We start from the raw sequence: 23,559 nt of genomic DNA on the forward strand, positions 1-23,559 counted from the left end.
TGGTTGACACTCGCCTAGCAAGAGGGAGGGAAGCCAACTAACGTTAGCTAAAGTAGCTAGCTAACCTGAATAGCATGTAAACAACAGACGAATTGGAGAAAGTCACTGAAGGAGCAAACGGTGTGCTGGAGGTGTCTCTGTAAGTTAGACACTGTGATGAAGAGAATAGCAACATTAATTGTGTTCAGCTAGAGCAGCATTATGCTAAAAGTAACAGACATTTCAGAGTTTTGTGAAAAGACTACAGACTACACGGCATATCAGCACAAGTAAAGTCGCTGTGTAAAAGTGCAAAGTGGGTCAGTTAAATAGTACTCTGTGTGTTGCATTTTATGGGGATAATAATAATATAAGATAAAACTGTTGAATTAAAGAACATGTTTAGGCTGCCAGGTGAATCAGTTCCCAGGTGAAAAATGCAAAACAACCAATTAATTCCAGTCAAGCTCTGTGCAGCTGGTGCATACAACTGGTGATCCCAAATATACATTCAGTTGTCAGTTTATAAGGAACATTTGGAAGACAAACTGCCACAAACCCTTCTTCATAAAGGTTGTACTGCTCAGTTTCAACTAGAAGGTCATTATGGGGTATGCAGTGTGTCTACTAATTAATGCAGATGTTGATTGTTATTAATGGGTAGACAAAATGATAGCAACACCTGGTTATCACTGCAACGTTGTGTTGCAGTAATTTTGTGTGGGGATATCAGTTCCATCTATCACAATCAGTCTCCTTGATTACTAATTTATAAAGACATATTGAGAAAAAAAAGAAACCCCATTCTGTTTGATGCTTAATGTAAAGTTTCTAAACCCTGCCCAGGCTGAGAGTGGAGGTCTGGACTGGAGTGACAGACATTCTCATGGAGTTGGTTATAGAGAAAAATGCATTTACCTGAAATGCAAGCTTTCAAAGCAGCTAAGTGCTTGTTTTGTAATTCATTGTTGCTGTTATATTCCTGAGAAGCTGTGAAAATTGCCTGGTTTTGCATACACTCAGTAAAATAGTATGTCACTGCAAGTATTTTGATGCTTATTGTGTTCCATGGTGTTGTCATGTGTAAAACGGGTGACCATTGAATGTCACACCTTGTATTCTGGTGGTCCAGTTTCAGTGTTGTGTGTATGTGTGTGTTTAAATGGGAATATCCTGTTGTGTTATCAACTAGATACTTTACTGCATTCAAGTGATCAATGGCACTGTAGTTTACCGTGGAATTAGTTTGCATCAGCAGCATATAGGATCACCCCTGGATGGCTTAATCCTGAGTCCATATCTCCATTGGAGATGTTTAGATCACTGTGGGGTGACATTGTTGCTCGTGAACCGTGATACATGGAATATGGAATAACACTTAATGGCACAGTTGTCTCCACCTGTGCTTTCTGAGATGAGGTTCAGGAGCCAGCTTAAGCTCTTTCGTCACACAACAGTGCACAAGAAAAGTCTACATTAAGAGCAGTAGCAGAAGTATTGATATGATGCTAATGCACCGCACAAAGCTGTAGCATTTTATACAGAGGCTCAAGTCTTGTCAATAACCCATTCTCTGAGATGCACTGATATGGTTTCATGTAACCTGATAGATGTGTCAATCACGTCCTGAATGTGTTTTTTATGTATATGGTCTATTATATGGACAAATGTTCTATAGAGGTGGCTAATGTCTGAAATGGTGCTTGTAAAACGCCCACTTTTTCAGGCTCTTTTGGTGGCCTTATTTATGTAGTGTTGCCATGGAGGATGATATGATATGATTGACCTTGGACACTACGCTATGGGAGTTTGCTTGACCTTTACTGACCAGCTGAGGTCATGAAACTGTATAGGTTACACTCTGCTAACGGAGCCAACAAGTTCCAAGACCTCTTGCACACTTCTAACAGAGTGTGTGGAAAGTAGGAGCTGTGTTAAGTTGAGAAGAATCAGCGATCAGGCAGATATTTGTGGAAATAAGCCCTGAAGATGTTATATTTGTGGAAATAAGCCTCACACAGCTTATTCCCTGACGACATATAATCTTAGGAATGCTAGTATAGACTTTGCTGAAGCTGAAATGATGCAGCCTGCTCGCAAAGCTAACACAATTGCTGGGAATTCGGTATCTGATTCCCAAGTGTGTTTTTATCACTGTGGTGCAAGTGAGTGAGTGAGTTTGAGAATTTGGGAATTAACAAGACAAACGGGTCCAGATTCTCACCCCCTTTAGTGGATTCACTTCATTTAAAATAAACAAAGACTGCGGCTCATGCAGTATGTGGGACACAATGCCATCCTGTTGGTGTCTTTTACCTGTATTTGTGTGGTTGTTGACAGATTTTTGTAACCACAAGAATCAGGATCAATAACAGAAATATAACAACACCACACATGTTATTGCGGTAAATGTTTCTTTTTTATTGAAACAACTAAAGCTCCTCAATTGTATAAGTATACAAGTATAAGAGTGATGCAGATGTTTGGTTAAAATATTTGGATAAATGTTTGTTATCATTTATCTAATCACATCTATGAAGCAGTAAAACAAGCTTTATGGAGCGACCATGTTCCCCCTTAAACTTGCTCTGAATTTTATAGATTGCCTGGGTGATTCTAATAATCCTTAACAGGAAAGTGGAATTAAAGAACCGTGCCAAATTGTTTAGACCAACTGGGTGTTAAAACTTTTCAAGTGTCCCTTCTTTGCCTTTTAACTTTCAATCTTGTCATTGCAGGGAGAAGTTGGATCAGAAGGGCAAAAGGGAATCGATGGGGAGAAGGTAAGTACTACTCTCTTCAGCAGACATATATTCCATACATAGCACATCAGCCAGATCTAGTTTCGTCAGGGAATCAATTCTTATAGGGTTTTCATTTTCTGTGTGATGCCCCGGGGGTAGGAGTGAAGCTGCGTTTTCTGTGTGGCTGTTTTCAGGTGCCTGTCATATCTGAACTAGATCTAAGTGCATTCTAGCCTGCAATGTCCTTCTGCAGTGAAATTAATTGATATGTATGCTACCATAGGCCCGGCATACTAATGGACTAAATTCATTTTTCAAATTACTGTAATCCCCTTTCCATGTCATTTCAGGTTAGACTTTATTGCATGCTCTTAAATCTGGCAGCAGTGAGGAAACTGGTGTAATGTGATATACAGTAAACCACAACAGGAAGTTCTGGTAAATGATTTTTTTTTTCTTTGACTAAATGCAAATGCATTTGGAATTAATTAAGATTCTTCTGGGATCCTGGTAAAGCTCTTTAGGGCACAAGCAAATTAGTGCTATTTAGTGTTAGTGAAATCGAAGAGCGTCTTATGTTGTGCAGCATTTGTTTGCCCACACTGACGCAGTTTCAGCCAATGGTAGCTGTGCAGATGGTCAGTTTAAAGTGTCTTAATAAAGGGACTTTTCTTTTCATCACCATTCTCCCCCTGAGTAGACAAACAGCTGCCACAGAAATCAGGCTCCCTGCAGGCTGTGGACCTGCACTTTGCCCTAACAGCAACTTCAGGGAGAAATCAGGGAGGAAAACCCCCGGATATACACAAGTACTGTATATCAAACCAAACCATTCCTGACTGTTTCTTGTCAGTAGAGGTACTTAGTATTATTCAAAATGGTAATTTTCTGTTAGAAGGTTGCTTATTATAAAAGTAGCAACAGTGGGGAGTTGTACAAAGTGTTGTTTAAAATATTATTGGAAAAAGGTTATGGTATAAATAATTCAGTAGAAATACAGTTAGTCCTTTGACCATTGTGTAATTTATAAAATGGGCTAGAGGGTGAATAACTAAACCTTTAATATGAAAATGCCTTAAGTGAAGTTTTCTGCACAGCTGAAAAATCACTTGATGCCCTCCAACATTTGGTATTAAAATGAATGTTTTTCATCAGTTTGCTGCAATGCAGTGATGTATGAAAATATATTTTTAAAAGAATGATTGATAGAACATTCACTCTGCATGACTAAGATAATAATTAAACATATTAGAGGAATTATGAGTAGTACTTTTGTAAGACACAGGTACAGGCACAGTTATGTTACTACTGTGTGAATCAGTACAAATTCTGTACTTGTCCTTGCTCTCCCCTTCCAATCAACCATATAAAGGAAATCTCAGATAATTGTAAGTGTCAATAATCCAAGTAAAGTCCAAGCTGAAGGGAAAAAAAAGAAATAGAATTGGCAGGTTACAAATTCAAGTGTTAGTTTGTCTCCCCACAAGCAGCACAGCTCTCTTTGTTCCAGGGTGAGTATTGGCAACTTGAAAAGCCAGTTGACGTCATGTGCATATTTGCATATGAATGATCTGATCAAGTTTATTTACATAGAAATCTGGAGGAGAGGGAGACCACCTAACTGGAAAATAACTCTGTCCACATCAAAGGCTGAATGATTTGTAGTCATAATGTTACACAAACTATAGCGGGAGAAGATGAATACACACACTTCCCAGGATCACACTATAGTATATTTTTATTTTACTGATTGCTGGTTGTTGTGAAGCAATCAGGAGGAAAGAGTGACAGAGCTTGTGAGTAGCTCCTTTCTTTGCTCACTGGGCTCCAGTTGACTGGACCTCAGCAGTACATAAACTGGAAACAGCTGGAGGCTTGCTCAGCATGGATAGACTGAGAGATGCTGCTAACCCTTTCCTAAGAAAAGCAGCTGCTTCAAAACTTTGCTACTGTAGAAGTCACAAGTTGATGTCACTTGGCAATTTGCATGTCAGTGCATCAAGTATGTGCATCAGGCCCCTGTGCAATGGGCTCTATGCACAGCTCCACTACTAATGCTTACATTATTGGACAAACTGATTAATCCAGGTGTGTCTGACCATTGTGACTACTCAGACACACCTGGATTAATCAGTTTGTCCAATAACTAAGACAGGAAACAAAGGAGCAGCATTAAGTTCAGGAAGTAGTGGAGCTGTGCATAGAGCCCATTCACACAAGTGTAGAGTGTTATGGTATATACGTGTAAAAAATTGTAGTTAGTTCTTAGAGGGTTTTTTCAAGGTGAATTTGTTTTTTGGGGAGTTTTGGTGTTTTTCGTTGTGGGGTAGTACGTGGTAGTTGCTTGCCTGCATTCGATCCTGAGCTGTGTGCTCAAAGGCAGGAGAGCCGACTGGAAGAAATAACAGTCTATAGTCTAGTAACAGAGCTATGTGTTGATGTGCATGGGTCCATCAGAAAAAAACATGTTTTAGTCACTTTTAAAAATGGTCTAAATGTTTGCCTCAGTGAAAACAGCACTTTACTTTGGCATTACCTTTTTTCAAACAAAACTATTCCTATGCTCAAGTGCACCTACGCCCTACGGAGCACACACTAGATTATGCCATAGCTGGAGGTCAGCCTTTTGTTGGTGCACAGCAACACTTGGCTTAAAGTTTGTAGCCTTTGAGCCAGGTCTGCAGAAAGGCTGCTTTACTCCTCTCTGTGTTGTGTGTGTGTGGGAGGCATCTTCAGAGATTCTCCTGCATGTGTCTGTATCCAGTCAATAATTAGAAATAGTAACATTCTTCATGTTCCTCATAGACATTCATTCATCCATTCATCCAATCATCCAGTCACACACTTCACGCCATCAAACCTGCAGGCAGACAATAAGATCAATATCAATTCCAGCGCTGTGTGACCAGTACACTGATCTGGTCTGAGACGCAAATAATTTTTACTATGAGCGTAGCAGGAGAGGAGACTTGTTTATGGTCTTTGTGCTTTCTATATGGTTGACTGTGCTCCCTTACTCGTCTCCACGGGATTTGTTATACTGTGCCCCACTTCCATGAAACAAAGAAACAAAGTTTAGAAAGTTGGACTACATTCATTACCCATCATTGCAGTAGCCTTTATATAGTAATGGATGGGTCAGGGAGATGCCTAGCATAGCTTAGCACAACAACAAACACAGTAAGATTGCAAGCAAGTGCATTTTTCCAAAAGGTGAAAACGACTCATCTTGAAGATTGGCAATTTTAGCTGATGTGAGACCTGCTCTCCAGTGGCTGTGGGTTTAATTATGGCATAAAGGTATTTTTGTTCAAAACAAAGGACTGACTTAAACATGTGTGCACCAAAATAAGCTTTGGTTTTTGTTTAACTGATCTCTCTGGGGACGCTTGGGCCTGTACTGTAGATACAAGTGTAAACTCAGCTCTTAACACACATTGTTATCACCGTGTATGCCAAACGTGTCAGTAAACAGTTACCTACTCACACATTCAGCAGTCACAGAGAAGCATTAGCATTGATATCATTCCAGTTTCTGGCTACCCGATGAATTCAAGTCAAGATGAATATTCACTCAGACCTTTAACTCTGCTCTCAGTGTCCAAGAAGTTAAGACTGGGCTCTTAAGCAGCTTAATGCCCCAATATGTTCAGGCACTAACTTTCTGTTTGGTGCTTTGTAAGTAAATGACAATAGATTTTTAGAGATTTTTTTTCCCCACAATATCCCTTTTAAATTTTTAAAATATACATAAACAACTTTATTTTTGTAATTTACTTAAGTTTTGAGAACAAGCTCAGTTAGCTAATTAAACATAGCTGTGTCTTTTTGCTCTCATATTTATTAAGTTGTGGTTGTAATCCTCCTGGTGTGAGTGTAAATAGAGCGAGTGTGGAGTCAGGCCAGCATATAGGAATAGCAGAAAACAAGTGTACAGTGGGTTAGCTACTATAAACAAATTAAAGTCTTTTATAAGGTTCTGCAAATAAACATGCAGGATGATATAAGTTAACCCATTTACTGCATCCACCAGACTGCATTACCTGACCTGTCCCTTAACTGCAATTAGCTCATATTCCATTTTTAAAGCCAGTGTGTTATTTAAAGCTGGAGTAGACACCTGAGAAGGCAGAATTCTACGAATGAGCATGTGATCTGGTGTCGTCTTGCAGATCCGCGTCCTGCGGGACAGGGGGAGTGCACACCGTGTTATCTTGTGGGTAATCCAAGTTACATTTGTGGCTACATGGTGTCTCTCAAGAGCGAAGTGACATAGAAAAGGAGTCAAGCAACACTGATAGAACACGATATCCTTCCGCACTAGAGGATCTCTGACACTGAACTCTGATATCCTCACACAGTGGCTCTTTGTTTATGTTGCCCTGGTGAACCTTATTTATTAATAGTTTGTAATAGACATGCTGATAATCTGTATTTTCCAACACTCAATGTCAGTGTGATTCATCGTGCACCATACTTTATGTGTTGGTGTATCGCTGAGCAAATGGAAAGTCACAAAAGGCATTTCCTGCTGTAACCTCCCTGGCATTTGTAGGCCGACGCTCAAGATATCTATGTTACTTAGAGATCCTGTTCCACGGAGCTTTAAAGCCCTGTCATTCAGTATAACAACATTTCCCCACCAGAATGTTCTGACTGCTTAGTACATCTACAATTTTAATTTAGTATCCCCCCAGTAGGCCCAACCCAGTTATGATTAAATTGTGTACAATAACTAAAACTTGCAGTCATTCTAACTCCTGTCAGACGAGGACAGTGACCTGCAGTTGCTCCGGTTGTTAAAAGGTATAAGCAAACATAATTAGACTGCATTTGTACATCCCTGCTTCTCTGGCTCTGTTTATTTGCTTGTTTTAGTTGTCTTGGGCTGGGGAGTTGCCAGATTGTCTTGTGGCCCCACCGCTACAGGAGTGACGAGACACAGTGGTGTGTGTAATTAGCAGGCAAGTGTACACAGCTCCCCACAGTGTTCTGACCTCGTGCTGCAGGAACAACAGCCACGCAGCCGTCTCCAGCCTATTCCCAGCCTCGTCTCCCTCCTTCACCCTCGCCTGTAAATGCAACAAAGCCCACAGCTTGCAACAAAAGCTAACAATACATCCAGCTTCTCCAGTCAACATCTCTCCCTGTGTTACTGAGCACCTGAGTGGGGCCTGTGGGCTCATGACGGAGGCCATTAGACAGAAGTATAGCATCTTAACAAGGGCACAGTGTGGAAGGTAGCATGATTAAAAAAAAAAAAGTTTTCCCTTATGGGGTCATTAGATGTTTCCTATTTCTGAGATGGGACCTCATCAATCATCAACATACATCATGATTGAATAATTTAGTGTTGGCCAGTTGAGACTATTCACCACAAAGTAGTTTGAATCAACACAACATTTACTGCTTTGCTGACATCTATATACAGCCATCCAGACTTTAAGGAATCCTTTCTTTTTGACCTAAGAGTATCTAAGTAATGATACATTGCTATACAAATATTATGTGATTTAATTTAAATGTAGTAAATATGGTAAGATTGACTAAATCTTTTTCTCATAGACATTTAGTTCTGTTCTTATTTAAACGAAAAGGGTATTTTTCCTTCAAAGGCTAAATTTCAAGTCCAGGAGAGTGAATGAGTGCGGCCTGGAGAGGGGAGAGAGACAGAATGAGAGAGTGTTCTCGCACAACTTCACACACTGACAAGTGTATAAAACTGGCAGGTAACACTTGACTGCACAGCTTTGTAGAGCAGTAACGACAAATAGGTTTTGGTCCAGGTCTTTGGGACAAATCTTGTCATGTGTCGGTTTCATTAAATACAGTAGTTGTTTATTTTTGTTGAATTTCTGCTCTCTTAAAGGGAATATGTGAAGCAATTTAGACCTTTTTCTGTTATGTGAGGACACAGACTTGTTTTCCTCCTGCATTAATTATTCCATGTGAATCATTTCTCAAAGAATATTCCAATGGGCCAAATATATACATCTTCATGTTTGTTGTGCCTTAATACTAAGTGAACATATAGTGAACATATTCAAAGCATCAGCTCTGAATTAATTCAGAGTGCATGGCGTTAAGTAATTAGACACCTACAGCAAAAACTGGCTAACGGTGTGTTTGCTTTGCATTTCTATCTGAGGAAGATATAATGCAAAATTTGCATGCGTGCCAAAACCCACAGCAAAAAAGCGAGGCTTACTTTAAATTGCAGTGGTTTCGTTACGCACATTAGCATAGACACGTTCAGATGCTGTGCAGCTCCACAGTGCCAGGTTTCTTCACAGGTTTGGAACTAACAATTCTGTAGTCCTGAAATTATCTGAATAACCACACCGTTTTCACACAGCCAAGTTTTTTATTTATTTATTTTAAAAAAATCAAAAACACCTTTTTTTTCTTAGCCAAAGTTTCTTCAATCAGAATTAACAACCACAGGCTCACAGGGGGAAGTGAGCCTCAGCCTCAGGATGGTGTTCTGCTCACACATGGCAAACTTAGTAAATCTTGAATTCTTCATGTAAAACTGCTTTGTCGACTGATGTAATTGAAATTTTTTGGCTGCTGAAAAATTTTGGTGGCACACACAGTTCATCCACACCAATTGCAAAAGGGTGAGCAGCGAGAGAGTGATTTTAAACTGGCTAAGCTTCGGCCTGACCTGGAGCTGGTTCCTGATAAGGACATGGTGTGTCATGGGAAGAGTAACTGACTGTCTTGGACTTATGTAAACATATTGTCTTGTGGCAGTCTGCTGGAAAAAATGCTGGGAAGGGAAGTTCATTTCACAGCTAGTTGATATGTAATTCTACCTTAAATGCTTATGTATATGACTTGTAGTACAACGTATTTACACAATAGCGGATTTAGCAAATCTACCTTATATATGAATGTCCAGAACATACTTGGTGATCGATTTAATGACGGTGTTGAGCCTCCATGTGCCGCCAGACCATCCTCAGTGCCTGCTGGCATTGATGTTATCAGTCTCTGAACTCTACTACGGGGATGAACATCGTTCTTCCATAAGGTATTCCATCATTGAGCGTTTTCATGATGGTGTTGGAGAATGCTGTTCGTCTAAATTCTCCATAGATGGCCAATTGGGTTGAGAGCTATTGCCACTGTCAAGGCCGTTGCAAGCGATTCACATCATTTTCATCAGTGACCCCATGCCCTATGGACCTCGACGAGACCACTCTCAACAAGATAGAAATGCTTTTTGCGAGCCACTTCATTTCAGTTCATGTACTGTATATACATTAAAGTCACAACTGTCTGGACTGAGTCAAACTCCACTTGAGGTGAATTTTAAGCATATTATACAAAATTCATGGAGTCAAAGAGGTCAGACTATTTTAAAAAATATGCCTCTATACGTGTACAGTATATGTTCTGTTTAAATATTTGTATTATTCATTAAGTATGAATATAACTTTGTAAGTGTACTGTATATTTTATTACAGAACAAAGGGGGTATCTGCTGGAAAACTGTGGGCAGATTTCATGCTGTTGTGGACAGCTGAAACCTACACTATCCAGGTCATGGTATTTCTTAAGTGCTTTATGAAAGCAACTGCACTTGCTTGAGGTTCTTGAAGATGCTTCACCTCTTCTTCAGTTCAGTAACTGACTGGTTGGGAGTCTCGGGCATTTAACCTCTTGTGGGGTCATTCATTTCTGATTCTCTCAGAAACACTTGGCTGTCAGAAACATGGCTTTTCTTTTTATGTTGCAAATGTGTGATCAGACACTGAGGCAAACTATTTTTGACAAGTTGGTAGATGATCTTTCCACGAATATGCTGGTATATGAACTTGACATTATTAATTCTTTGTAATTTATTTGATGATGTTGGAACGTCATTTTATAGGGCTGAAGCTTGTGCAGAAACGCGGTGTTAGAAACGTGTTTAAATTTGGCCTGAACTCAGACGACCTTGTGTTTTTTTTTCTGAAAATAACAAAAGAAAAGCACATAATGACTGTGAAGGATCTCAGTAACAAGAAAAGCTGTTTAGATCACAAGACACCTCTGACCATAATAATGAGACAAGATCTCCATATTCCAAAAGTGGAAAAATTCTTACAATTCTTGACAGAACCTGAAGTTGTTTACGTCCTTGTTATCCGATGAGCCCTTTACCGCATCTCTGATAATAACTCAGAGGGAAGATTTGCCTCTCTGGATCCCGCCTGTGTCATATCGCCTCAGTAAAGTGGTTAGGCAGTCGATTTAAATAAAGAACTGGGCTTTTATGTGCAGCTATGAGCTAGCTGCCCTCTTATTGACAGAGTGCGTGGGATGAGTGCCCACATACAGTCTGATAAAATCACGTCACAATCGTGTCATTTTAAGTGTAAGTTATAGGCCAGCTGTATTATGGGTTTCCAATAGGGGCAGTGATTTTACACCATTCCCATGGCCTCTGTTTTCTGAATTGGGGTTTAATAGGAGGCTTGCAGGGAAGAGGCAATGGATTTGTCATGTCTGTGGTAGAGCCAGACTTAATGTGATAAGGGTAGGTAATCATCTTCTGCAGATATATAATTCACTATTAATAGCCTTTCTAACTCTAAATTTAACCATGACAAATTATTGTATTTCTGAGTCATTTTACAGACCGCTCACACCATCTTTCCTGCACCCCCCTCCCCTAACCTATTTCAAAGAGTTGCTGTTACTGGCCCAAATGTGTCACACCTAACAAGGCCTGCTGCAAATTTAGCCTGTCAATATGTGTCAAGGCTCATTCATCAGCTAACGCTCTTTATCTCAGCTGTCCTTCTTCTTTCACATTTCACCACCAAGAGGCTTGACTTTGCCCCGAGCTCGCTCAGTTCAGTCCCCACCCCCGGGTCTTCTGCTTCAAGGTGTAAACCCAATGACAATCACCGTCCTTGCTGAATCTGAGTGCAACAAGGGAAGAAAACAAAAAAGAAACCAGAGGCTCGCTCTAAACACGGTGGAACCAGCTGATTGTAAATCTCTCAGCAGAATTTTCCTGCTACATGCGCCGACTGGTGATTGACATTATCTGCTCTTTTCTCATTGACTGGTTGTGACAGGCATGAGAATCTCACACCTGCATGACATACTCGTCTACTGAGTGTCAACGGACTGACATACAGTAACACTTGTTGGGTTATTTTTAAAACAACTTTTTTAATCAGCCGCTCGCACTGAAAATAAATTTATCTCAATATATTGTTTGTTTTTTTTTATTCCCAGGGTCTCAAAGGTGACCCAGGGCCAGTTGGTCCAGTTGGTCCCAAGGGAGACAAAGTGAGTGAGTCTGTCATACATATTGGACCAGACTAAATCACACCATAATTGTTGATGATTTTTTTTTCTAATGAAAATAGATACTTCTGGGAGTCTGCCTGACTTATATGAGCTGTAATCCCAGTCTCAATAATGTGTTTGGCCATCTGTTTCAAGTGCTGCTATGATTGCCACTCCAAACAAGGGCGGCTAAAGAATATTGTTATTGCTATCATAACTTAGCAAGGCCTCAGTGATGGTCATATACAGTAGCTTTTCTGCCAGCTGAGAGAAAATGTTCCACTCGCTGTATTTGCAGAGATTTTGTATATTCATAGGAGTAGCTGTTTGTAATGGACATACCCAACAAAATCCCTTTATCTTGCTCTCTCTAAACATTTTATTTATGGGACTAAAGTCTACCACAGCTATGTGGACTGCATACTATTTACCTCTGTTATAGGGCGCTGCTTAGAGACTGATGATCCAGAATACAGCATGTTTAAATTTTGATCTCAAGTCTCAGTCACAGTTACATTTGTGTAAGTATGTACAGTATTTAATGGCTGGTTTCATTGGTATTATTAATATCAAATCATTTCAAAAGAGAATATTTATATGCTGCTGTTGAGCCTGGACAGATGTGTTAAAGTCACCCTAAACACAGAATATAAGATTAAAATGCCAGAGTTAACCTGACATCCAAGCGATGAGTTTGATGCAAATCCTTGTTCTTATCTGCAGCCCCTTTATGTCTGTTCACTGACATCATTGACATGAATTAGATTAAATCTTGTTGCAATGCAGAAAATATTGGTCTTTTTAAACTTTTCTTTTCTTTTCATCCCACAGTGGGATTATTTTTCCTTGTATGAGATGAAATGTTTTCCCCTGTAATTAGTTGCCATATCTCCTGCTCTTTTATTTTTCCTCCCTTATTGGGGCCCTTTTTTTCTCCTTTCTTTTTTTTTGTTGTCTTTTGGTAGAACTCACCGCATAATTGTAGGTGCAATGCTCCGTCTGCCAGCCTTGAAGTTATAATGAGGTCTGTGTGTTTCTGTGAAGACAACAGAGAATCACGGGGTATTTTATCCTATTTTCCGGATGGAGGGGAGGTGGGGGGGGTAGGGGTGGAGAGAGCGTTTGTTTGTATTGAAACTGACAGAAGGAGGCAGATTTGGAAGCACAAAGTAATGAGTCCCCTGAATATCCCATAGCAGGCATATTTTAGCTGTGACATTCATTTAGACAACAAAATGGATATGAACTACAAGCACAATTTTTCTTTCATCCACATCAGATGAAAGGGTATTGCCAGTTGTGAAGTCCACTGATTCTCAACTCAATGCTTTATATAGAGGGTTGGCATTGGAGTGAAAAAGACAGAGAGAACAGCAAAAAATATTGGACAATGATATATGAGCTTTATCTGAAAATACAAAAAAAAACAAGCGGAGGCAGCAAAGAGCGTGTGAGATCATTGCTTACATTGGGTTATGCTGGCGTCAAAAGACATTCACTTCTTTCCTTATATGACTTTTTGAGGCTGCCTGTATGTCACGGTCACCAAACAATGTTATCATACCTGTCCATTGTTAATACTCCAAAGCTTTTACATGATATAGTACGGCTGTGTTTATTTTAGAGCCTGTCACATTTAATAGCACCAGCCCACCTGCCAATTGTCCGACGGTGTGAAAGTCATCAGACGGGCTTCATTTCATGACATACTGTAAATACCAGTAAATGGTCTTGTATGGCACATATATATTAAAATGTTTCTGCCATGCATAATCAGTCTTATTTTATCCAACCTTTACATCTGTCATAATAAACCTGATGAGCCTTTGGGCAAGATGTTTTAAAAGTCAAACATATGTTGTATAGATTTGGCTGTAGCCTTCTCCAATGTACACAGTACATTTTAAGATGCTTCTGACTGAGTTTCACTAATTATTATTTTCCTTAACAGGGTGATGCGGGTAATCCTGGAGCTCCGGGGCTGCCTGTAAGTTCACACTCTTTCATTTACATCTCATTATGCTGTCTGTGTATGTAAGGACATTCAAAAAGAACAGGAGTAATGTTGACTTGTACTCACGCGGGTGTGACCTGAAAAGGCTAGACTGAGCTTTGTAAATATCACAGCCTTTTGGCCGACCAGGCGCTACACACATCTGGCCCTCAGAGATGAAAAGTGAGGCACTCAGGTGAGCACTCTCTGTGTCACATTACTGTCGGCTGGGAACGGGTCAAACAAGGAGCAGATAGAGAGGGCTCAGTGGGCATCCTCGCATGGGCCAGAGGGATAGGGATGAGCAGCCAGGCAGAGAAGAATGGATCCCCATGCCTGGAGGCGGGGGTGGAGGTTGACAGGTAGTCGCCAGCTGTATCCTACATGGGCAAGACGTGCACTTTATTGGCTTGCTGGCTATCCCTGCAGATTTCCAGCATTTCCAGACCCCTGTGAAGAGCTACACGAAACTTAAAGGGATAGTTCAACATTTTGGCAAATTTGCCTGTTGCCATAATCCCTATAGTATTGTCAGTGCTAGCTGTTTTTAGATTGGCGAGGCAGAGACGCCAGCTGCTCAGCTAATGCAACGGAGGCGAATGGTACTTTTGCCTTTCCCTCATCAAACTCATCAAATCAACTCCAAAACACTCTTGTGGACAAGTTTTGACCTGCACATTCACCATACATTACAACACATGAAGCAAATACTCGGAACTACTTGCACTTTTGAAATCACTCCGCCCAGCAGCCGTGTCTGGCATGTAGTTCCAGCTATGCATTTGCCTCGAAAACACATGTTACATTATTATTTCATAGTGTGGTGACTCTAAAAACAGCTTGCACCGACAGTTAAAGGTAATGAACCTACCCCTAAAACTATACGGATTACGGCAATTGGCAAATTTGCCAAAATGTTGAACAATCCCTTTAATGTACACGTTCTAGTGCACACACAAATTAAAGGTACTGCACAGCACATATACTGTATGTGCACACACATGCTTGAATAGCGACCCCATCAACACATATTAAATATGTGTGGACAGATGCAAACAGTCGCACAACAGCCAGTGCATGTAGCCAGGGAGCTGACAGCTAGAAGAGATTAAAGGTATACTGCGGGTGGTGAGGTAATTACGTACGCATCACGCAGGGACCAGCCTGACAGTTTTAATCAGCACTGAAGTGATACAAAAAGGCTGTCCCAATGCCCTTTTTATGACACCACAGATATATATTAGCTATTCTCTAATGCTCATTTTACATTTATAAAGACAAGAAACTTAATAGTCTCTCCCTGACAAGACACATGGTTTAGTTTAGCCAACTTTTTCACATTACTCTAGTAAATTGGTTGTGGGATGTGGGCAGAAAATGTCCAGTGTATTGCTTGTTACCCAAGGTCAAAACACTACAACAACAAAAAATGTACCATTGTCCATGAATGCAGCAGGACTCACTACCACCGAGTCGCTTTCATCTCGTTTCCCGGTCCTTTGGTGCAACAAGCTCCCAACTCTCTTATTGTCTCAACAATTTGCGATGACTCGTCCTTCCCCTTTTTTGTGTATGCGGACCCTCTGTGGTCCAGCACGCTGCTGCATTAAAAGGGAAGAGAATCGTTAACAGGCAGCAGCTGATCAATCACATCACCCAGCGCTCTCATCAGCCCTCTCCACACCTCTCTCTCTCCTGCAGCCACAGGCCGAGCATGCCCATCCCCACAATGAATGAATAACTGATTTATTAGCAAAAGAACTGCAGGGAGACTGAGAAATGTTTTGTCACAGGTCAGAGCTGTCACTCTTGTTATAGATACACCTGCAGAAATCTCAGGACAGACGGTCAGCCTCCTTGTTAAACAGCATTTTCTCTCCTTTTCTGACTTTGCGTGAGGCCGGTGACTAATGTGAGGGACGTATACAGTAGTGTGTTGTCAGCAGCCATTTCTGCAGCTGTTTCCAAGAAAAGTCAACAGCGTTTGACTTTTAGATGCCAATTGAAAGAGGACACCAATTATTTGGCTCCTATCTGAAAGCTGAGATGTCGTATGTGGCCTTGTGTCCATTCTGTGGCCTGGTGGATGGATAGACGACTCTGTCTGCCCTTTTCTGACAGTGGCCAGCAGGGTGTCTGGGGAGTATCGTAATCGTCATGTCCTAACTTCTCCTAGGGTCACCGCGGCCAAGGATAATTACTGTAGTTCATGACCAGCTGTGTCGCCTGCCTATAACTGGACATGTGTTGTATTATTACACTGTGTATGAACCCTATGTGAGTTGTGTTTTCATACTGACTGACATGTTTTTTTCAATTGTTTGTGTGATTCTCAGGTTGACAACAACTGTCTCAAAGGAGATCTGGTATGTTAATTATGTACATCATACTGTATATACACATATATAGTAATCACAAAAACATGCAAAAATTCTGTATTTTTGAGTTTATGTTTTCATGTAAACAAAAGTGTCTTTGTCACATTCAGGGGCCTCAAGGTGACAAAGGAGAAAAGGTATCTATTTAATCACCACACTGAAGTAAAGTATCTCATCTTCATCTGTATTTCCTTGTTTGACAATGTGCTCATAACATGTTCTCAGGCAATTAGCCGCAACTGTTCACTCTGTTCATGAAGCAATTACTGAAGCACCATAAGCATGTCCTTGCACAAGAACTTCAAAACAAAATCACGGCTCAGCATATACCTTGATTAACTTGTTAAGAGTTCCTTATCAAGATACTGTGTAGAATAATGGAATTGAAGCTCTGATCAACTGAGGCTGCAAATTGCCTATTAAGAGGATGGTGGAGAAGTCACCTAGAAACTGTTCATGAGTAAGAACAGAAACTGCAGCTGAACATACTCCATTCTATCTATTCATGCCATTTAAACTAAGCTAATGCTGTGTTCCCTATCACTGCAGCTAAGTCTTTAATGGCAGGCAGAGAGCATTTGGCAGAAACATCTGTCTGCATCAGTTTTTACAAGACACAAGCCATTTGTCTCCCTTTAGAGTGTTGACTGTACATGAATGTAGCACCCAATGCATGATGATACATGTCCTTTCCCTAGGGATTGGCTGGAGTGCCAGGTCAGCCAGGGGAGCCAGGCAAAGAGGGCAAAAGGGTGAGTAAACAGAAACCGTCTGTTAGCTGTGAGGCCTGGCTGGTGGTTGTACTGACTGAGAGGACCCAACCTGGGGAAAGGCCAAACAGCAGCTGAGTGGCTGTTGTTGTTTTTTAGTGGGGGGGAGAGGGGGGGGGGGTGCAGGATGATCTGTGGCAAGGGGATTGCAACAGGCCTGGAAAGAGAGAAGGGGTGGTGGAGGCCTGTTGTATGACAATTAATGAATGGACTTCATGGTCAAGGGGTCACATACACTCACAGTATGACTGGCAGCACACATGGTCGTGTCCCACTGGGTCGTGGTGGACAGTGTTCAGTTTCCTAAAAGGCCAGCTGGTTTGGGAGAGAGACAATGAGTGAATCAACCGAAGTCCGACATCATAGTTATTTATTTCTCACCACTGAGTGTAATAACTGTGGTTAGGGATACAAGTGTCAGGATTGTCAATGCAGTATTCATGCACTGAAAAGTATGCAATCACTCTGATATTGCCAATTGTTCATGACGGCTTATTTTTAAAGTTTTGTAACATAAAAAAAAACAGCCTCTCAGGGAACACACTGTATGTGAAATTCCAGCTGATAACATCTGTGTAGTTCGCAGGTTCGTGATTAATGATGTGATTGGTAAGCATTGTGACATTATGACGAGGCGAAGATTGCCTCACTGCAGGAATCCTGTTGCCCCTTGACATCCCAGCTGACAGGTGGGGAGAGTGTCCTTTTGTGTCCAGCTTAATTGACTCGGTGTGAATACCTTCGTCTGTGTCAATGTGATCAAAAATAAGCTTCTTGTTTGTCTTACAGATAATCCTCATAAAATGGCAAAAACAACACACACACACACATTTGGCTCCGCTGCAGCAAAATATAAAATATATAGCAGGTTGAGCTGTAGAGCACCCATAAGTAGGTCAGGCAAATGTTCTTTTCAGATTAGGCAAGAGCCGAGATGATGCACAATACTCGAGACATCTGGATGCAAGTATCTCAAGAATTCCACCCTTCTGTGCATGAATTCATTCAAACTCAAAACTTGTTCCAATAGCATTAACAATTTATGACCTATCATCGGTTGTGTTATTTCTCAATGGATCATTTCCCCCAATGCTTGAAATAACAGAATCTACTGTCATGGAAAGAACTCACAGTTGAGAAAAGTGAGCTCAGAGGCTGGTGCAGATGTTTTTCTGATGCTTTTGTCTCTCTACCTCATTAGTCGAGTGTTGTTTTATACCTAACCTGACTTAAGCAGGGACTGCGCGTCAAAAGAGCTGAATGTCAGAGGCATCAATTATGGTGCTCACTTTTCTGGTGGAAAGCAGTCTTATGATGAATCTTTCAATCATAATTGGTTCTGAGGAAGTAGAGAGCTGCTCTTTGTTTGATGTTTTGGTGTCTTATTTTCTTGTATACCCGTATTATTTCTTGCACTAGTTATTTCCCCCTACCCTAACCCTAAGAATCTTGTAGGTAAACAAGTCATGGTGGTTTAAATCGGCGATTTCAGACTTTCTCCTCTTGTTGTTGCTGAAGACACAGTCCTGATCTATTAATACTCTGTCTTTGATGAGTGGCTGACTTCACGGTGACTGTTAATGTGCTAAGGTTTCTGCTTATTCTTAGCTCTAGCAGTCACATGTGGCCTCCAAGTTGTTGACCAACCTGTGTTTCTGGAGTTTGACAGCCTATTTTCGGAAAGGTGGACATGTATCATTATCAGGGGCTTGCTAGTGGCCAGCTGATACAGCAAGAGACTCTCACCCAATTAGCGACTCTTGTCTACGCTTGCAATTTATTGGTTTCTACTAAGGGCCTTAGCTGGCGTACAAATGATGCAAAATATCTTGACGGAGACTGACCACTCTGCAAACTTCATAGAATAGCCAGGAGTGGAAAGCTTTCACAAGGCCTTAGATTCAAGCCAGGCCATCTCTCACACTGTCTGCTTCAATTTACTGTTGAGGAAAATACGACCACTCTAAGCCATTTAGATTTACTTCAAGGAGATGTGGAGGACATTGTAGTGAGAAGAGGAATGATGCCATTTGGACTGATCTTGCTCTGAAGCTTAAAGCAACATATGCAAGAGAGGATATCAAGGGCAGTCTCCAAACCCCTTCTATGACCCCTTGTCTAACATTCACAGAATCTTGATTTTATCTTATTACCTTGATGGATGACTAGTTCAGTTAGTCAGGGCCAGTCCAACCATGTCTAGGAATTTATGGGAATGTATTGCCCCCACATTACACATTGCCATTAATAGTGATGTGAATGTCTTGGTTTTATCCATTATGGATGGCATTGGCACAGAAAGACAGGCAAAGAGTAGGACTTTGGGATTCAGTGGCACATTATAGCAGATCAAAAAAAAGAAGGTGGGGAGCACCGGTAAAAAGGATATGTCCCCCTTGCTGCCTGTGGCGTGCTAAAATATTCATCATGCGCTGTAATGATGTGCTAAGCTCTGTGTTGTCATTGTAGGTCGGCCCTGTCCTACACAGGCTGAGGAGGTGAAAGACATGAATGCTGAAGGAGATAACCTTGAAATCTTAGTTTTCAGTGGAGTCACTTCTGAGCCAAGTATTAGGTACTGTATGCTTATGCACTTATGCAGCACGCAGTGCAGAGACCTGTCTGTCTGATACCCATCAACAAACATGAGGGACTGTAAGATAAAGAGTTATGTACATACAAAAGGGATGTGGGATTTGGTGGCAGAAAGGATTGAACAAGTAGCAGATGACATAATTTTGCATGCTCAAAATAGGACTGAAAACCTACGCATGGTCAATGCACTTTGCTTCCTCAAAGCCAAAATACACGGGAACACCACGGCAAGCTTGGTTTTATTCATGTCCTGCCAAGCCTTCCCAGCATACTCTGTTTCGGTTGCTGGCACCAGTGGTGAGTGGGTTCGTTGCAGACGAGGGTTCATCCCTCGGCAAGGTAGTAGCTTCCCATGGATTAATAATTAATCACTTTAATAAATCCCCATTACAAGGTGGGTCTTGGAGTTGTAATCCATGCCTAACACCACATTAAGTCTTATTAGCTGTATAAATGCACCTGTATAGAAAAATAAGGCCTTGCTAAATATAAGTCACTGACAAATGCCAGGTTGATTTCCCTGGTTTTCCACAGAAGCCACGTGCTGCAGTCACACATAATGGAGAGGCATTTGCTCTAATTAAATGTTTTTGGAACATTGCATTAACATTTTCTCTATGCATAGACTTCCCTTATTGATAAACAATGCAGTCTTTGATGCATTTTGCAGAATGTATGTAAATAACGTGCAACGCAAAACATTTGAAATCCTTGTTAATCAGCCGAGGGCCTCCACCATGTCAAGGATTCCTCGTCACCTGCTTCGTAAAATGCACGTGTCTGACAGATGTGCTGCACAGTGTTTGTTCTTATTAGACATAGCTGCGCTAGTGCAGAGATGATGAAACTCCAGCAAGCCCTAGAGGAAGCAGAACACTACAACTGCTCTGTCTACGGATGTGTTCTCTTCAAATGAATTATGCAGTGTTGATCCTATTACTGGTTTATTCATTTATTTAAATCTGGTTAGTTGGTTATTCTACAGTTATTATGCTAAGTGAATGAACTAGTTGGTGCAGTTGGTACAGTAAATGATATGGATTGGTAGCTGTTAAGATGCAGCTCTGTAATAAACATACAAAGTAGGTAGGTATTTTACTGTGCGTGCAAGCTTAGGGGATTTCTGTAATCTCTGATGCTACAAAGAATTCACCATCAGGCAATAGCTGACATTCTCAATTGACTCATTCTCTCTCCTGTTAAATGGCTCATGTTTCTCATAGAAATATTAATCCACATACCTCAGCTGGGGATTTGGGCGGTTGACAGTGTGCCACACGAGATACCTGTGTCATATGTCAAGGAGGTAAGAGTGAAGAAAACTCTGAATAAAAAGCTGAAAAGGCCCAGAGGCCATTGCTGGTCAGGCAACAGAAGATGACCCAGAAGAGAGGAAAGCCATTAAAAGAGAGACTTTTAATCTCAGACGAATCATTTTCTCATTAAATAATATGATGTGCCACATCAATACTACCAATAAAAGAATCCCGCCAGACTATTGATGGCTATTTCGGAAACATTACAGAGTGGAGTTCTAAGATATGGCAGGACTTTGATTTTGTTAACAGGTTATTCATCCTATGTTGAATCACTTCCTCCTCTCAGGCAGTAGACTCACCATGGCCACTAATTATAGTGTCCGACAGACAGATCATTTATTATTTATTTCTGAGTCATCTACTGTTCACTTTTAACTCGCATAAAGATGAGTTAATGTTTTTTAAAGAGATATTTTGATAGTATGAGATAGTTCTATGCAACAGATGCAGTGAGAGCCAAATGGAGGTCCTGTTACATTTTGCTTTAATGCGTTTGTATCTTGTGACAGCGGACATGTGGTGGCATGGACCCTTACATTGTTTCACTCTTTATATTTCCACGAGCGCATATCATTGAAGCCATGGGACTAGTTAGACATGTAATCCTTACGGCGGAAGTGGAACGAAACCAGAGAGCAGCTTCGGAGCGAACACGGCGTTCACTTGTTAGTCAATGAAAGGGAAGTTTCTCAGTGAAACAGACTCTCTCCTCCAGTGTTATGCGAGAGACGGCTATTTGTAAAATAATACGAATCTGTATCTCAAAACCTGAACCGCTGTCACATCACACTCGTCAGCTGTCATCACTGCACATCATGTGATAGCAGCAGGCTCGGATCAATGCGTGTCTGTAATTGCTGTGCAGACGGCACTTTCGGTTCTTCGCTCATGTCAAACACTTTGGAACAATGAAACTAACATCAACAACAGCTGCCTGGACATTTTAAAGTGGCATGGAAATAATCTGTCAAAACAGTAGAAAAGATCATCTGTCTTGTCTCCTGCTTGGCAACTGGACAGGTCCACGTATCGTATCCAAAGACGAGGGAGGTGTTTGCTGTCTTTTGGAAATGATAGTGGTGTTTACATTTCCCATTCATGCCCTGTGCTGAAAGACTGAGACAGCTGCATATATACATCCTGACCAATGGCATAGGCATTTTCTTTTTCCATATTTTCCTCCGTCACCCTTGCGTTGACGCATGTCTCAGAGGTTGCCTGTCCACCGGGTGCTAAACTACTCGTGAACTGTTTTCTCCCCAGACCAGGGAGCAACTATGTAATCTTGCACTTATGTCATTTTCTCTCCCACCCAACTGTTCGCCATTTTCTCTCAGCGCTAGACACATTACATTTGTGTGTGTGTGCGTGACTTGACTATGTTTAAATGTGTATGTGTGTGGTCGTTCAGCCATGAGGGGAAGAATCCGTGTGTCACAACATACCATTATAAATGAAGCATTGTGGTGCTACAGAGATGCTCCAGATGTACAGGAATATGCTGCACAACCCAGCAAAAATCACATTATCATTACATTTATTTTTTATTTTTTCCAGTGAAAATGAAATACGAGAATTTCCACTTAAATTGTGAGGCATATTGCGATGACAATATCTGTCTGTCTGATAGTTTTTGCGTATCGCCCTACCCTACAGAGCACCAATATCCTACCGGAGTTGGATCGCATTATGCAGGTGCATTGAGTGTCAGATTAGTTGCAGTACCATTCATCTACTGTAAAACTGAATCTACGTAGCTCCACTGCACATAGCTTTTGTCATTTAACTTAATTCAATTTGAAAAAGTACGGCGTTCTCTGCAAACCAAATGTACGCTGTAAGTGGGATTTAGATGCCTCTCCTCTACAGAGCCAAGCAAATGTTGTTTTGAGATAAATGAGCCACCACAGTATATATAATATTCATATTATATCTGATGGTCTTGGCTCTGGTTCACTTGGATTGGTCGGCGTGTCTGTCGAGACCAGAGTGGGCCTGTGACAGTGATAGGGAAGGAGTTATGGTTTTGGTTTGCGGGGACCGGAACATTTGGCAGCGGTTTTCCTGCTCCATAGGTGGAGGCAGACACAAACAGCGATGCAACTGTAACAGACTATTGACCTCTACCAGAGCACCTGCAGGGCGAGATTATTAAGTAACGAGTCCCTGGTGAGAATAGCAGCCTTCCTGCCAGAAGTTCTCCATGGGAGGCTGCCACTGATTTGGGTGATACAATAAAATGCATGAAATTACAGCAGCTATTTGATTGGAGCCATGCTTTTTGTTGTCCAGCACGGTACACTGCTATAATGATATGGTACCGTCATTTATGCCACTAGGCTTCTTTTAACAAGGGTCTGTATAGATGTTACATTCCTCCAGCGAATTCACATTTGTGACTGAGACGAGCTGAGTTTGTGTGATGTTTTGTGCATTGAACTGCTTCCAGTCAGATTTGGTATCATTGATCTGTTTTTAATATATTCTAAT

At 41.1% G+C, this 23,559-nt stretch overlaps 1 protein-coding gene across 6 annotated transcripts in view; it reads left to right on the forward strand.

The window, feature by feature from the left end:
- Nucleotides 1-23,559, forward strand: part of LOC146973609 (uncharacterized) — a 100,732-nt gene that overhangs the window by 20,692 nt on the left and 56,481 nt on the right. For 4 of the 6 annotated variants that reach the window (XR_015037765.1, XM_085800307.1, XM_085800308.1 and 1 more), the window contains exons 11-16: nt 2,718-2,762; nt 11,961-12,014; nt 13,966-14,001; nt 16,344-16,373; nt 16,496-16,522; nt 17,084-17,137. Coding sequence is in view for 5 of the 6 variants with exons in the window: in XM_085800307.1 (XP_085656433.1) it covers nt 2,718-2,762; nt 11,961-12,014; nt 13,966-14,001; nt 16,344-16,373; nt 16,496-16,522; nt 17,084-17,137 (246 nt within the window). In the remaining variant the exon portion in view is untranslated. The remainder of the gene's footprint in view (nt 1-2,717; nt 2,763-11,960; nt 12,015-13,965; nt 14,002-16,343; nt 16,374-16,495; nt 16,523-17,083; nt 17,138-23,559) is intronic. The other 2 variants (XM_085800309.1, XM_085800311.1) reach the window with 1 other exon arrangement.

Source organism: Trachurus japonicus, chromosome 15, assembly GCF_045865225.1.
Source record: "Trachurus japonicus isolate A0001 chromosome 15, Traja_1.0".
Classification (NCBI taxonomy): domain Eukaryota; kingdom Metazoa; phylum Chordata; class Actinopteri; order Carangiformes; family Carangidae; genus Trachurus; species Trachurus japonicus.